Source organism: Nomascus leucogenys, chromosome 23 (assembly GCF_006542625.1).
Source record: "Nomascus leucogenys isolate Asia chromosome 23, Asia_NLE_v1, whole genome shotgun sequence".
In the NCBI taxonomy this organism is placed as follows: Eukaryota; Metazoa; Chordata; class Mammalia; order Primates; family Hylobatidae; genus Nomascus; species Nomascus leucogenys.
The window spans coordinates 7,910,353-7,925,977 of record NC_044403.1 but is presented as its reverse complement, the minus strand read 5'-3'; the positions used below and the strand labels follow the sequence as shown (position 1 = coordinate 7,925,977).

The 15,625-nt window shown below is 40.5% G+C and overlaps 1 protein-coding gene across 2 annotated transcripts in view; it reads left to right on the top strand.

Annotated features, from left to right (window-relative positions):
* Nucleotides 1-604: 604 nt before the first annotated feature.
* The window catches only part of SSPN (sarcospan), a 39,601-nt gene continuing 24,580 nt past the window's right edge, over nucleotides 605-15,625 (top strand). The window contains exon 1 of one of the 2 annotated variants that reach the window (XM_003265620.2): nucleotides 605-799. Coding sequence is in view for 1 of the 2 variants with exons in the window: in XM_003265619.2 (XP_003265667.1) it covers nucleotides 941-1,219 (279 nt within the window). In the remaining variant the exon portion in view is untranslated. Of the gene's footprint in view, nucleotides 1,220-15,625 lie in introns of both variants that reach the window. The other variant, XM_003265619.2, reaches the window with a different exon arrangement.

Below are 15,625 nucleotides of genomic sequence, written 5' to 3'. Positions count from 1 at the left end.
GTAATCCCAGCACTTTGGGAAGCTGAAGCAGCAGGATCCCTTGAAGCCAGGAGTTCAAGACCAGTTTGGACAACATAATGAGATCCCAACTCTATGAAAAAAATAAAAAAAATTAGCCAGGTGTGGTGGTGATTGCCTGTAGTCCCAGCCACTTGGAGACTGAGGAGAGAGAAGCTATTGAGTCCAGGAGTCTGAGGCTGCAGTGAGCTAGGATGGTGACACTGCACTCCAGCCTGGGCAACACAGTGAGCCCCTGTTTGGAAAATAATAATAATAACTAATAATATATGTGAAAGAGAGTTCACAATTAGTCCAATATCTTTAGAAAGATATCTTTAGAAAGATTCAAAAACACCTAAATGCGAAAAAATGCCTTTATTCATTTGTCAGCTGGATTACAGAAAGTAGGAAGAAAAGAGTCGTGCCTCTGTAGGAAACTAACAACGACTTAACTTCTGGAAATGACTTCGCAGCTTAGAGCCCAGCAATGCCTATTTTGGATTAAACTGTGTATTAATTAAGCTCAAACGATTTCAACATTCATCACCTTAAAGCAAAACCAAAACAATCCTGGAGTTTTGAGTGAGGAAAACAGACGCCCCGCACTCGCACACGCGCGCACTCGCAGCCTGTCTAAAGTGCACAGGCTCAGGCGGCCAAGGGACCCGCGCCGGTTCCCGCGGGCGACCTGCAAACCCTGCCCGGAGCCCGGCAGGCGCTGCGTCCCGGCGCGTTGGCAGTTGGCGACCCCCCTCGAATCCCCCTCTGCTGCGGGCTCCCTGTGGCCTTTGGAGGCTCGGTGAGTCGGCTCCAAATGTTTTCCATATTTGTTCAGCCTCCATAATTCGAATACCAGGGCAGGCCGAGCCAGCCGCGCGCCGCGCTCCAGGGCCCAGGGCGCCGCACACGCACCCACCAACCCACCCAGCCTCGCAGCGCCATGGGCAAGAACAAGCAGCCCCGCGGCCAGCAGAGACAGGGGGGCCCGCCAGCTGCGGACGCCGCTGGGCCCGACGACATGGAGCCGAAGAAGGGCACGGGGGCCCCCAAGGAGTGCGGGGAGGAGGAGCCCCGGACCTGCTGCGGCTGCCGGTTCCCGCTGCTGCTCGCCCTGCTGCAGCTGGCCCTGGGCATCGCCGTGACCGTGGTGGGCTTCCTCATGGCGAGCATCAGCTCCTCCCTGCTAGTCAGGGACACTCCATTTTGGGCTGGGATCATTGTAAGCATCGAGTCTGTTTTGCCTAAGCGCGTTTGCCAAACAGGACTGCGAAGTCGCATGGTCGAGTTGAGACTAACCCAGCTGCATGTGCCCTTCCCCGGGTTCACTCCTCTAACTCGCGCTCTGCTTGGTGACTGATGCGTGGGGCACTGGGTTTTCCCGGGCGGGGCAGGGCTGGACGCGGTAGGGCTCCTGTCCCTCTCCTGCTCGCCGGTCCCAGCGCCTCCACGAGGCCTGACTCTGACGCTCTGGAGCTGGGGAGTTCATTTCAAAAGCTGCTTGTTTTGGTCGACTGAACAGCCTCAATAACAACAGCGGATTCATTCGGGCTTTTTCCTTATCCTATTACCCAGATCCCACCCACCCCTGTCCTTAAACAAGTGGCAAAAAGTGAATTAAGTTCATCTGGTAAAAGCAGGAGAGGAGAAAGCCTGTACTTGGAGTTGCCACATTGAGTAGCATTCATTTTATGTTTTAAACTGAGGCTCCGTTAGTAAGTTTCATGAAATGATGGGCTAAGGCAGGAAATGCGAATACAGCAAGCACAGCCTTAATCCACTGGAGTCTAAAGTGGGATAAACCCAGGGCGCTGGCCATGGCAGAAGTATATTTGGGACTCCACCGATGGATGTACTGTTCTAAGTAGAGCAGTACTCAGCTGTTGTGAGTGTTGAAACGTGTAGCATACTTGGCTTGATTAAATGAATTCTTTAATGTAAAACGGGTGCCAATAACTGAATACCTACTGTGTGCCCGCCCTGCTAGAGGTCTGACATGTATTATTTCTAATCCCCACATCATCCCGATGGGATCGTTTTAATCATTCTCATTTCTCAAATGAGGGAACCCAGGCCAGACTCACCCAGGGTCATGAGTGGGTAAAGCATTCAGCCATGCTGATTCCTTTTTATGCTAGACTATATCTGCATTTTCCTCATTGAACCACGCTGCCACCACATTTGGTTTGTAACTTTAATATTATGTTATATTACAGTGTCTTGTAGCTTATTAAACTCTTTCACATGCATTATTTCATTTGACCCACGGAACAACACTTTGAAGTGGGAACTGTTATTCCTTTTGGATGTGAAGAAATAGGCTAAGAGAAGTTAGATGACATTCTCAAGCCCAGAGATTGAATGTGGCCGAATCAGGAGAAACTAGAAATGACATTTTTGACTCCTCATCTCATATTGCATCCTTACTTCTACTACTGATCACAGGAACTGTAACTCACAAAACATCCCTCAAAATAATTTTGTATCAGGGACAGACATTAGAGAGACCTGATATATATGCATCGATGGAGGTATTTCCTAATTAAGATTATTTGAATACACACATTTTTGCATAGTAATTTAAAACTTTAATTTTTGTACTAAGAATTCCCATGAAATTATCATTATTGGAGTTTTCTAAATCAAGTGATTTTAAAAATAGCTTTTCAGTAAGATATACTGGGTATTTCAGGCACCTCAATGACTATCCACATACCCGGGGGAAAAATGTCTGTCCTTTAATGCCAGGAGAATTAAAACAAACAAAGAATGAAGCTCTTTCATTCAATGTTTTTGAATATCATTTGCCAATGTGTTCTCCATCCTTCCTTTATTGCAGCTTCAAAAAGCTCAGCACCAAAGAGGCAAATTAGATGGAGAAAAAACTTATTTTAAGGTTTAAGGCATGAACATACAAACCGTGCAACCCAGAAATTTTATGAACTAAACCCCCCGGGGGAGATGTTGTTCCTAATTGCCCTGGAAGCTCCCTGGGTGTTGCACAAAGGGCATTATATACAGCCAGGTCTCTGCTCTTTCTGGTTTTCTTTTTTATCATCTAGGATTCATTTGAAGTTTGCTCTCAGTACATAGCCCTAATGAAATCTGTCATCTTAGATTTTCTTTCAACTGAGAATCTGTGTAGAGGACAGCAGCTAGTAGAGATGTCCTGAGACTGGCGAGGAGGGTCTCTGAGGAGCCAGGCCAGGAACAACTCTCATCCTAGCAGGGCCGGAATTTGGGCAATATGTCACTGTGTCACACACACACCACGCTCTGCTTGTCCTCACCACTCTGTCTGTGGTTGGTCACAGGGCACTCTTCCAAGCTTTCAGGGAAGGGAAAAGGCAGCGAGGCAGATGGCAAAGTGCAGGTGTGTACACACCATACCTGGTGTTGAACACCAGCTCAGCCACTGTGTGCCGAATAACTTTGGGTTTTGGCGGGGGAGGGTTTGGAGACAGAGACTTGCTCTGTCACCCAGGCTGGAGTGCAGTGGCACGATTTTGGCTCACTGCAACCTCCCCCTCCCAGGTTCAAGAGATTCTCCTGCCTCAGCCTCCTAAGTAGCTGGAATTACAGGCGTGTGCCGCCACACCTAACTTGTGTGCCAAATAACTTGTGTGCTAACTTGTATTCCGAATAACTTTGGACAAGTTACTTAACTTCCCTAGGTTTCCATTTCTTTACTAACAAAATCAGAATGATAATAATTCCTATCTTTTCGGGTTGCCCTGAGGATGAAATAAATTAATACATGTAAAGCACTTAAAATAGTGCCAACAAATGGCATGATTCAATGAGTTAGCTTTACTTATTAGCTGCTTGGGAAGCAGTCACCGGTAGTGTCACTCTTCAGAGGAAAGGTGGCTTTATTTCATCTCTAGACTTGCAAAACTATCATTTTTGACTCGCTACATTTCCAAGACTAGTTTGAACCTTGAAGAAAATATCAGTTTGGCCGTCTCACCTTTCTCTGTTCTCAGCCAAGTTACTATGTAGCAATCACAGTGGTATTTGATTGGTCCAGTGCTTTCTGAATCTTTCTGGAGGTTTATAAAAATGAACTTGGAGGAGAGTGGCCTCCCCAAGGTCATTTTTCCTTTGGGATATGCAGTGATTCAGGGCTGGTATATAATGCCGGGTTATATCAGTTTTCCCTGTTCAGGAGCCCCACCAAACCAAAGCCATCCAGGCCCATCCCTGGGGCTGAGGCTGAGTCACACTGGCTCCAGGATGTAGGCTGAAGCCAAGCTGAGTGAGGCACCCACGCCGTCTACAACTTTCCATGCTTCATTCTTCTGTTTCCCTTTATTCTGGTTGCCTCTTATGTGTTCATCACTTCATTTTACAGGGGCCACTATCCCATTAACTTGGAATTTGGGGATTGCCATTTCCTTAACAGAACCTGGATATATGGGTAAATCCACTTATGTGACTTCTCTTTGACCAATGCCTGGGTGACTTGATGAATATTCAAGGTGTGGTTACAGACTAAAGAGGCCCTTGGTGATCTATGATCAGAAATTTATGTCCAGTGGAATTTTAGGAAAACAAATAGGTCATTTCTTATCTATCCATAAATGTGACTCCAATCCCCAATCAAAGGATGATTGAAGTCTTTTTACTTCGATTACAAAAGATTCCTGTAAGGGGGGAAAAAAACCCAGAATGGAGTCGCTATGGAGACTATGTGACCTGTAAAACTGCTGTTCGTGTGTTATACTTCTTTATAGATGGTTTGAGGGTTGTAAGTCATACTGCAATGACAAAACAAAGTGAAATAGCAACTTTTGAGGATGCACTTGGCTGGGTACAGGGGATCCTAGGACAGAGAAGTTTGTTCTGCATTTTATTCTGTTAATGGCTTCAGTAGCTAAGTCAGATGGGAATTCAAGTTTGTTCATTTTTCTGGAATTCTTATTGATGAAAAATATGTAAGGATTGAAGTAATCTAAGGACTTTGGGGATTTTACTTCTCACTCAAATGAATAGTTTTAGTTTAGGTAAAGCATTGCATGCTTAACCTTTGGTTTTCCCTTCTTCATTCAGTAACATCTGTGGAGGGTGTCTGCTGTGCTACGCATTGGCCTAAAAATAATGAATCAACTACCTGGAGGAGATCTCCAGATCCTGATGGACACATGCCCTTATTATATCTGACAGTAATGAATACTTCCGATTAGAAAATTTAACGTACACAAATATTTTTAAGATCCATTTACCTTTCAAAGTATTCCACTTGCAGTGATTTATTTGCTTTGGCATCTCTACTCTGAAGTCAATTTAAGTGCAAACTCTTGCTTCTCATCCCCAGTGAATATGTTTAGTATTTGATATTCTCTTGGCCCTTGTAGGGAATATTCCCATGGAAAGTGAGAATTTCTTTGCCTTATTGTGCTTTTTAGCTTCCCCCACTCTCCCTCCATTGCTCTCATACCCCACTCAGTGGAGTAAAAACCCTGAGATAAATACTGCATTAATCACATTGGAAAGTTTAAGGCAAGGGCTTAAAAGAAAGGGAAGAATATTTCCTTTATTTAATGTCGTTCGTAAAACTCATCACATGAATCTGTAATGATTAAAAGTCCTGTCAAAAATTTCAGTAACAGTTTTCATATGTTAACTTATCCTAAGAAATTCAAGTTGCAGGTTTATTCAGGTTTTAAAAACCGATTTTAAGTCTTGCCTTAATGGAAGGGAAAATTGGGTGGTTTGTTTATTTATTTATTTTAAAGCAGCATATACCATGAAGTTCACAAGCAGACATACGACATATAGCAAATAAGGAACAAATATAGTTGTTATCCAGAATTTATAAGCAGGGAAAGTAAGATAATAATTTAGCTAAATGGTTTGATCATGGTTATGAAAAGTAACTGGAAGAGTGGAAGGTTTGGCATTAGGGTATGGGATAAACCCTCAAGTCCAGAAGCTAAATGTGGTGTTAACTTTCTATAGAGGTGTATTGACATTTGAAAATTTTAATCTGGAATTATATTTTTAGGAGTACACTGCACAGTAACACATTATTCTTCATATTGGGACTTTAATATGCTTCCAAAACATAATGTCGCATCCCTGGTATCCCTGGGAAATAATTTTTATTATGGCAACTGCCACAGGATTGTTGGGAACTGAGGAGAGATAATTACATGACCCAACTCAATCTCCATTGAATACATAGAACGATAATGACAGGAAAATTATTGTGTAGGCATAGGAAGTTCTCATAGTAAGTATAAAAATGGAATGCAATTGAATTATTTTGGCAAAAGAAGTTTATATATATATATATATATATATATATATATTTGGAAATAAAATGGAATATTCAAGAATTTGGTGAGGCCGGGCACAGTGTCTTACACCTGTAATCCTGGCTCCTGGCACTTTGGGAGGCCAAGGCAGGCAGATTGCATGAGCTCAGGATTTTGAGACTAGCCTAGGCAAAATGGCAAAATCCCATCCCTGCCAAAAATACAAAAATTTAGCTGGGTGTGGTGGCACCCACCTGTAGTCTCAGCTACTCGGGAGGCTGAGGTGGGAGGATCACTTCAGCCTGCGAGGCAGAGGTTGCAGTGAGCTGAGATTGCACCACTGCACTCCAGTCTGGGCAACAGAGTGAGACCCTGTAACAGAAAAAAAAAACAAAAAGAATTTGGTGAAATGTTTCCTGAAATAATTTCAGGAATAGAATAAAGAATAAAATAGGTTAAGATTGAACAACATCATTAGATGTTCAGAATCAGCAGGAGAAATGTGTTTTCACCTCTACTTACAGCCTTCTACTAAGCCTGATGTGCAAAGGCCAAGAGAGTGCTTATATAATGAGGAAATTGTCCCTAAATCTTATTTTTAAAAAAAAAAATAAGGAGAAATTAGCCGGGCGTAGTGGCGGGCGCCTGTAGTCCCAGCTACACGGAGAGGCTGAGGCAGGAGAATGGCGTGAACCCGGGAGGCAGAGCTTGCAGTGAGCCGAGATTGCGCCACTGCACTCCAGCCTGGGCGTCAGAGCGAGACTCCGTCTCAAAAAAAAAAAAAAAAAAAAAAAAAAAAAATGAGGAGAAGGGGCAGGTTCTGATATTTTTTTAATCCTGTATTGTGGATATATTCAACTCAGAAAGTTAGTCTCTGGAAGCTTTTGAGATGTCAGTCATCATTTTGGATTTAATTTTTTGATAGAAATACTGGTACATAGAATTTTGGGATAATCAAATGAAAAATAAAATAATTTATTCTCTTACTTTAAGTAATATTCTTAGGGCCACTATATATACCCTGACACATAATGGATAGTTAATAAATGTTGAACTGAAATCTATTCCATACTTGCCATTATCAGAGCTTCTGTTTGAACATGCATATGTCCATTTTTAAGCTATATACAGTCATCCCTTAGTATCTGCAGGGGATTGGTTCTGGGACTCCTGATACCAAAATTCACAGATACTCAAGTCCCTGCTGTAAAATGGTGTAGTATTCGCATACAATTTATGCACATCCTACATATGCTTTAAATCATTTCTAGATTACTTATAATACCTAATACAATATAATACGATGTAAACAGTTGACACACTATATTATTTAGGGAATATTGACATGAAAAAGTCTGTACATATTCAGTACAGATGCAACCATCCTTTTTTTATCCAAATGTTTTTGATCTGTGGTTGATTAAATTCATGGATATGGAACCCACTGATACAGAGGGCTGACTGTAGTTGTATATTCAAACACAGACAAATTTATTTATGACATTTAAGACAACTATGAGGTAATAGGAATGTGTTATTACTCCATTTTGGCTTCTGGATTCTAGAAGAATTCAGAACATATTAACTTAACATTACTTAGATTTTTTATTTCATGTTATAAAATGGCAGGACTCAGGAAGGTCATTTGACTTATTTTGCACTCTCCTAACTAGAATAGGACATATTAGGATTGATGTGGCTGAATGCTAGATGTTGATATTACCACTCTTACCTTTTATGAAGAAAGCAATGGCATAGGTTTCTCTAATGTTTGGTCTAACAGGTGAATAGATAGATCGCCAATATGATGCCCTCTTTCAGTGTGGTCTGAGAAAATGGATGTTTCCTAGACTTGCTCTTGGTTTAGCTGTATCTGAGACATTTCTATTAAGGATCGTCTTTCACTGGATCCACTTGGTTGTATTGTGCCCCGAAGGGTTAATGATAACATTAAAAGGAAACACATAAGGTTATGTTGAAGAGTTCAGCATATATGTTTCTATGTTACTGTAGGAGAGTGTATTAGTCTGTTCTCACACTGCTATAAAGATACTATGTGAGACTAATTTATAAAGAAAGGAGGTTTAATTGACTCACCATTCCACATGGCTGAGGAGGCCTCAGGAAACTTACAATCATGGCAGAAGGCAAAGGAGAAGCAAATCATGTCTTACAGGGCTGCAGGAGAGAGAGCACTGGGGAAACTGCCACTTATAAGCCATCAGATCTCATGAGAACTCACTATCACGAGAAGAGCATAGGGGGAACCACCCCCATGATCAAACCACCTTCCACCAGGTTTCCCCCTCAACACATGGGGATTACAATTCGAGAGAGATTTGGGTGGGGACACAGAACCAAACCATATCAGACAAGAATGTAATCTAGTCATTAAACTTTAATTAGGTATAATTCACTGCAAAATGCCGTTCTTTTTTAGGTCTTCCATCCTGGCAAACTAAGAAAGTACTGGTCAAAAAATGTCCATCAAAATCCAGAGCTGGATGGGACCTCATGATGTCATAGTTTAACTTCCAGTTATTATTTACTGTAAATGTTCAAGTCTAGGTTTATCATGATGAGTTCATAAGCTTACAGTGAACTTCTTTTAAAAAAATAGATGCTGGGAACAGGCTTTACAGCATAAGCTATATAAAAACCTATTCCATAGGCACACCCTCTTTCAGATGCTTTGGATGCAGTCTCAGATCTCTGTGTATTGAGATAAAACTTGGCAAGAGTAACTGTCAGATGCCTGAGTGAAGCAGCTCACTCCATCACCCTGGTTAATTTTAAAATTCATATGTGTACACCTACACATATGGCATTAACTAAAATACATTTTTCTTTCTGTCTTAGTCGGCTCAGGCTGCTATAACAAAATACTGTAGACTGGGTGGCTTAAACAGCAAACATTCATTTTCTCACAGTTCTGGAGACTGGAATTCCAAGATCAGGGTGTCAGCATGGTCAGGGGCTGGGGAGGGTTCTCTTCTTGGCTTGCAGGCAGCTGCCTTTTTGCTGTGTGCTCACATGGTCTTTTCTCAGTTCCTGCATGTGAAGAGAAGAAGAGATCTCTTTCTCTTCCTCTTCTCATGAATCCTCCAATCCTGTTGGATTAGGACCCCATGCTTAAGATCTTATTTAACCTTAATTACCTCCTAAAAGCCCTATCTCCAAATATAGTTACTTTTGAGGTTAGAGCTTCAACATATGACTTAGGGGGACACAATTCAGTCCATAGCACTTCCAGTGAGGGTTATACATTTGCACAACAACCTCAGTGATTCTTAAGCTCATTTCACAGCTTATTATTGAAAGCCCTATGGCTTTCTTGGAACAGCTAGAGGTCTGAGTGTTTCCGATGGGTATTCTGAGCCAGTAATCTGACACACGGAGGTATGATGGGGTGGCGTGGCTCCGTGCTCATGCCAGTAGTGAGACATATGGAGGAAGTTGTTTTCATTGCATTTACAGTTGCTTCTTTTGTCAAATTTCTGTAAAAATAAAATCAAGTAAATCTAGCTAGTGAATACAATTCTAAGGTTAACTTAGGCATTTCCTTTGCTGCATTAACTCTTTAAGGCTTAGGAACCTCCATGCTGTAAATTCCTGCATTTCTTTATGCTCCAGGGAGTACCCTGATGTCAAGATGTAGCTCAAGGATACTTTGGCTTCTGGTGCAAAGGTGGCTGGCTGAGTGGTACTGTTGGGGAATGCTTATATGTTCAGCCATTGACCAAGCCTGCTGTCCTGTGGGGGTAGTGATAGCATACTGTGGGCACCCCCCACCCGCCCTTTGAGCCTTATGAGGTAATAGCCTTTAGTAGGTGCCTTCACTCTTTGGTAGATCTTCACTTTGACACACATTTAAGGGCTTCTCATTGGATTCTGTTCACTCACTTAAGAAGTCCTGAGCTGGGCTCTGCTTTTCCTTCACTAAGTACTGTATTGCACAAACCCAAGCCACCCAAGAGGGAAAGACCAGGGAAGACTAAAACATGCAGCATTTCATAACAATTGGTCCAATCTCAGTTCCAAAACGAAAAGGCATGGCCATGATGGGATACTGTAAGCTCTCCAGTTTGAGTTTTGAGCATATGTAAAGTCGATGCTCTCTGACCTAATGTTGCTAGAGCCACAGTCCCTTCCTAATTGTGAATTTCATAAATGTGAGTGTTTCAGTACGGTGTTTCCCGGGGCTGGCAAAAGTCCAGTAAGTGACGGGACGTTAGAAAGCAGACACTTTGTTCACAAATGAGCATTCTCAGATTCTGCTGAAGAAGTCCTGTTGGACCTGCTTCTAATCTTTGCAGAAATGAGCAACTCTGCCCTGGCTGGGAGTGCCACGGTACTGAGAAAGGTGGTGAGAAACCTGGAGGATGCGCTTTTAAGTGGCATTCCACTCAGTTGTTTTTAAAGCGTTAGATTCAGCATTCATTGTAAGGAGCAATTAAAAACCCCTTTAAGATATGTTATTATCAAGCCCTCTCTTGTATGGAAGATAATGACAGGAGACCAGAAAAGTGGGAGGGGGGTGCTAATGTGTTAACTAGACTTTGACGAGGGAGAGAATTTTAGCTTTATTACTAGGTGGGGGAAAAAAAAACACTTCCTTGGCTGGCTTCCTTCTAAAGTATCAGGTGTGGCATGCATATCAGGCCATTAGCCTGATCTCACAGGCTTAGCCCCATCTCACATTTAGCTATGCCAGGAAAGCTATGAAGGAGGGGCATTATCTAAGACAAGGGCAACAGCATTTCAGTCCTCATCAATTCTGTTGGAGGGTGGAGGTGCTCTTCTCTCAGGCAGAAACTTACAGGAGGACTGCGCCTACCTCAGGAAGACAGTGGGGCACCCAAGGCAGTGAAGAGGGCAAACTCGGACTCCCTAAGGCAAATCATAAATCAGAAGGGATTTCTTCATGACTGCATACGGAATTCTGTGTACAGAATTTGAATCTTTTAGTTTATGAGTTACACGTTCAGTAAGTTTATGTACTTCTCCCAGGCTCTTTGCTAGTCAGGTTCTGAAACAGAAGGACCAAACCCACACAGGTTGGTTTCGTCTCATAATCTTTCCATGAACAAGTAATTTGAGAAGCCTCTTAAAGGGCTTTGGTGTGCATTAAGGGCTCGAGACCAACTAGGAATTTTTCAATGCACATAGGGTGACCGTAACTATTGTGTTATAGAACCCTCAAGAAAGAATTCTTCTTCAGTCACCAAATCGTGTGCGTCACAAATTTTTCCACCTCAAGACCTCCCTGAAGCTTTGCTCCCCTTCTCTCTGTCCTCACACACACATCACAAAAAGCTCAGTGTCTGGCTAACCCGTGTTGCCATGGGAGGCGAGGGGGAAACGTAGGAGAGGCTGCAGGCTGCTTGGGGACACTGACCTCCTCGTGTTGAAAAGGACAAAACACTTTCAAAGGAGAAGTAATATTAGAATATATATTACTTTATGTTCCCTTATACTGTTTTTCATAAAGTACTCTCAATTAGAAAAGCCACTTGATAATATTTTTAAGGGTTGAACAAGATGGTTCTCTCATTTACACTCCCATTCCAATGTTACATAATTCAATTTATACTGATTTACTGTATAATTTCTATGCACTGTGCTATTTAATATGTTTATATTTATTGTACTATTCAACATATATGAACCCAGGAGTTTGATGTAGAATTATCTCTGCAGTCATTTCTAGAATGGAACCTAATTTGAGAACTGACTTAATTATGGCTAAGTAATGAAATCCAGCCCATGACTATACCACTGGAGTGGGCTCAATCCACATCAGCAAGATTCCTTTCCCTCTTCTGAGGGCTTGAAAAATCCCCAAGTGAAACAAATAAACTATAGGTTGTTTATTTCTTCCCACAAATACTGTTTGTAACAATTCTGCCCCTCCTGTTGATTCATGAGAAAGGCTGGAACACAATCTTTGATTCTCTTACATTCTTTGGAAATTGATTATTTTGCAAGAATAAGTATTTCTAGAACTTGGTGATTAGTTTCTGGTAAGTCATCACAAGAGTTAGTCAGGAGTAGAAGCCTATAAAAGGGTGCTTACTGGTGAAACAGAACCGTCTCACACCCTAGCCACTCTCCCTCTGTATTTTCATATGGTGCCCCCAGGAGCTTAGTCTCTGGGTGAGGAAACACAGGTACAACTAACTGCAATTTAGTTTTAAAAACAAAATGCCAAGGTGGTGCCTTAAACAATGTACCGTGCTAGCACAGAGAAGAACATGATGAACCCTCAGGGTAAGATCAGAAAAAGAAAGGAGAGGGGGTCTGAAATTTGAGGAATGGCTCCAGCTTTGGAGTAAGGGTAGAATTCTGGCTCTACTAATGTAGAATCATTTTCCAAAAAATATTCGGTAATGATTTTTAAGTTTTCATTTCTGTGTGAATTTGAACAAATGTCAGTAATTCTGTGCAATTCTATGATTTTTAAGATTATAAACATTTCAATTGCATAATAACATAGAAAATAATAAAATGCCCACTTATCCATTCCTAGCTTTGCTAAATTTTAGTATTTTGTAATAATTGCTTTTTTATTATTTTTTAAGAAAGAATACATTGAAGTCTCCCATGTTTCCTTTCTTAGTCAAATTCCCCTACCCCTCCCATCTTCCCCAGAGATATGTACTATCCTGAATTTGGTATTTTTTATGCATAAGCCTGTTTTCATATTTGAAAATATGTATATATCCATAACCAACATGTCATATTTTAATTTTTATACAGATGGTATCATATCATTTCTGCTCAATATCGTTTTTGAGATTTATTTATAATAGTACACAGATACTATTCATTCATGTTTGCTATACTGAATTTCACTGTTAGAAATGTACAACAATGGCCAGGTACAGTGGCTCACACCTGTAATCCCAGCACTTTGGGAGGCCAAGGCAGGAGGATTGCTTGAGCCTAGGAGTTCAAGCCTGGGCAACATGGCAAAACCCTGTCTCTACAACAAATACTTTTTGTAGAGAAATTAGCTGGGTGTGGTGGCATGTGCCTGTTTTTCCAGCTACTCAGGAGGCTGAAGTGGGAGGATCATTTGAACCTGGGAGGTTGAGACAGTGGTGAGCCATGATCACACCACCGCACTTCAGCCTGGGCAACAGAGCAAGACCCTGTCTCAAAAAAAATGTGGTGGTGGTGGTGGGGATCTATAACAGTTAATTCATTCATTCTCCTGTTGAAGAAAATTTGTTTTCAAAAATGATTTTTTATTTTGCATTTACAATGTTACAGTGGATATTCTTGTCTATGACTCCCTGTGCACACAAAGTCTTGTTAGGGCATATTCCTAGAAGTCAAATTGTCGGGTCATAAGATATAGGCATCGTCAAATTACTAGATATTGCCAAGTCACTACCACAAATCCAAATTGGACTAACTTACACCTCACCTCCACCAATGGTAAATCAGAGTTCTTTGCCTATCTTGTGTGCAATGGTATCTTGTGTTAATTTGCATTTTGGGGTTGCTACTGGAGTTGAACATATTTTGTGTTGATTGGCCATTTTATTTTGTTTTCTATCAATCATTTATTCAAAAAATATTTTCTATGGGTTGTTCATTTCTTATTTATTTATAGGATTTGTTACTTTTGTTACTTAATCTTTGTGGTTTTAGGTACTACAAATATCTTTTTCTGGTTGGTATCATGTCTTTTATTTATGGTATTTTTGTTATGAAAAAAGATTTAATCTTCATATATTTGTATTTATCAGTTCTTTTTGTATGGATTTGATATAGTTTAAAGAAATTTTTCCCTACTCCAAGGCCATAAAAATATTTTTCTATACCATTTTCTAAAAATGTTAAAGGTTTGCTTTTGGGTATTCATGTCTTTATTATAAGTGGTTTCTTTTTGCAATGATGTGAAGGGTCTATGTATTTTTTTCTCACGTGGATTGATACTTGTTTTAGCACCATTTAATAAGTAATCGGTCCTTTTCACAGTGATCTGTTACATCCACTTATCATCTGTCAAGTTTCCATATTAGATTTGCTTTGTGATTTTCCTTAGTTCTATTGTTTTATTTGGCTATCACTACGCCAATACCGTTGTCTATATTAAAATAATGCTATAATGCATCTTGTTATAAAGATGATAGGATACACAGCCCACCCCCAACCCACCCTCCTTCATTTTATTCTTCTTCAAAATTTTCTTGGTGAATCTTAGCCATTTTCTCTTGCATATACACTTTGGAATAGGCTTTTCAAGTTCCAAGAAAAATACTTTTGGTAATTTCCTGGGATTTGTACTTTCTATACATGACCAAAGATGATCTCACCATTTATTTGAGTCTTCTCTAATGTCTTTTATCTGGTCTTTTGATTACTGAGTTCGCTTTAATTGCTTTGTGCTCAGTTCATGTGTTTTTCATATCAATTATGTGATATTTGATTACTTATTTTGTGACCAATCTTTATAAACAGTTCATGAATGCGTGGGAAAAATGTGGGTTCTCTCATTTTGGTGATTAGGGTTCTATACTCAATTTTAAAATTATTAATTAGTCATGTTTCTTCAGCCTCTACATCATTACTGGGTTTTTCTGCTTAATCTAAAGGTTACTGAGAGACGTGAGTTAAATGTCCTAAAATTATGTGGTTTTGTTTATTTCTCCTTATAGTTCTGCCCATTTTCATTTAATATTTTTAGTACACTTAATAGCTACATACAAGTTAATGATGATAAAACATTCCTCTGGTCCTAAGTTGACAGCTATTTTCTCTTAGTTTTTTTGAAAATATTATCCTATTATCACTGGACTTCAGTTATTGCTGCTAAGACATCTGCCAAAAGTCTAATTGTTGTCCCTTTAGAGGAAACATGCCCCTTCTGGTTGCTTTACAGATTTTCTCTTTGTCTTTGGTGTTCTACAGTTTGCTACGATATGTCTAAAAGTGGATTCTGCTTTTGTTAATCCCACTAGGGACTGGCTATGTTTCCTGAATCTAAGATTTTTGGGTTTTTCGTGAATTCTGAAAAAATTTGAGCCTTTTTTTCCTTGATATTGTTTTTCTCCCTTGTCTTTAATCCCTTTGCCTGGAATTGCTGTCAGATGTATATTTAGAATCTTGTTATTCTCCCTCCATAGTTCTTATCCTGTCTAGTATGTTTCATCTCTCTTTATCTCTCTGTGCTGTATCTTGGGTTATTTTCTCAGATCTTCTGGTTCACTTTTCCCTTCTTCATTTAGATTTAATCTGCCTTTTACCTGTCCATTGAGTTTTTACTGCCAGCAATTTTAATTTTTCATTTCTAGAACTCACTGATGTTGTTACTGATGTTATTTTCATATATCCCTGGTGCTTTAAAAACTGTTCTG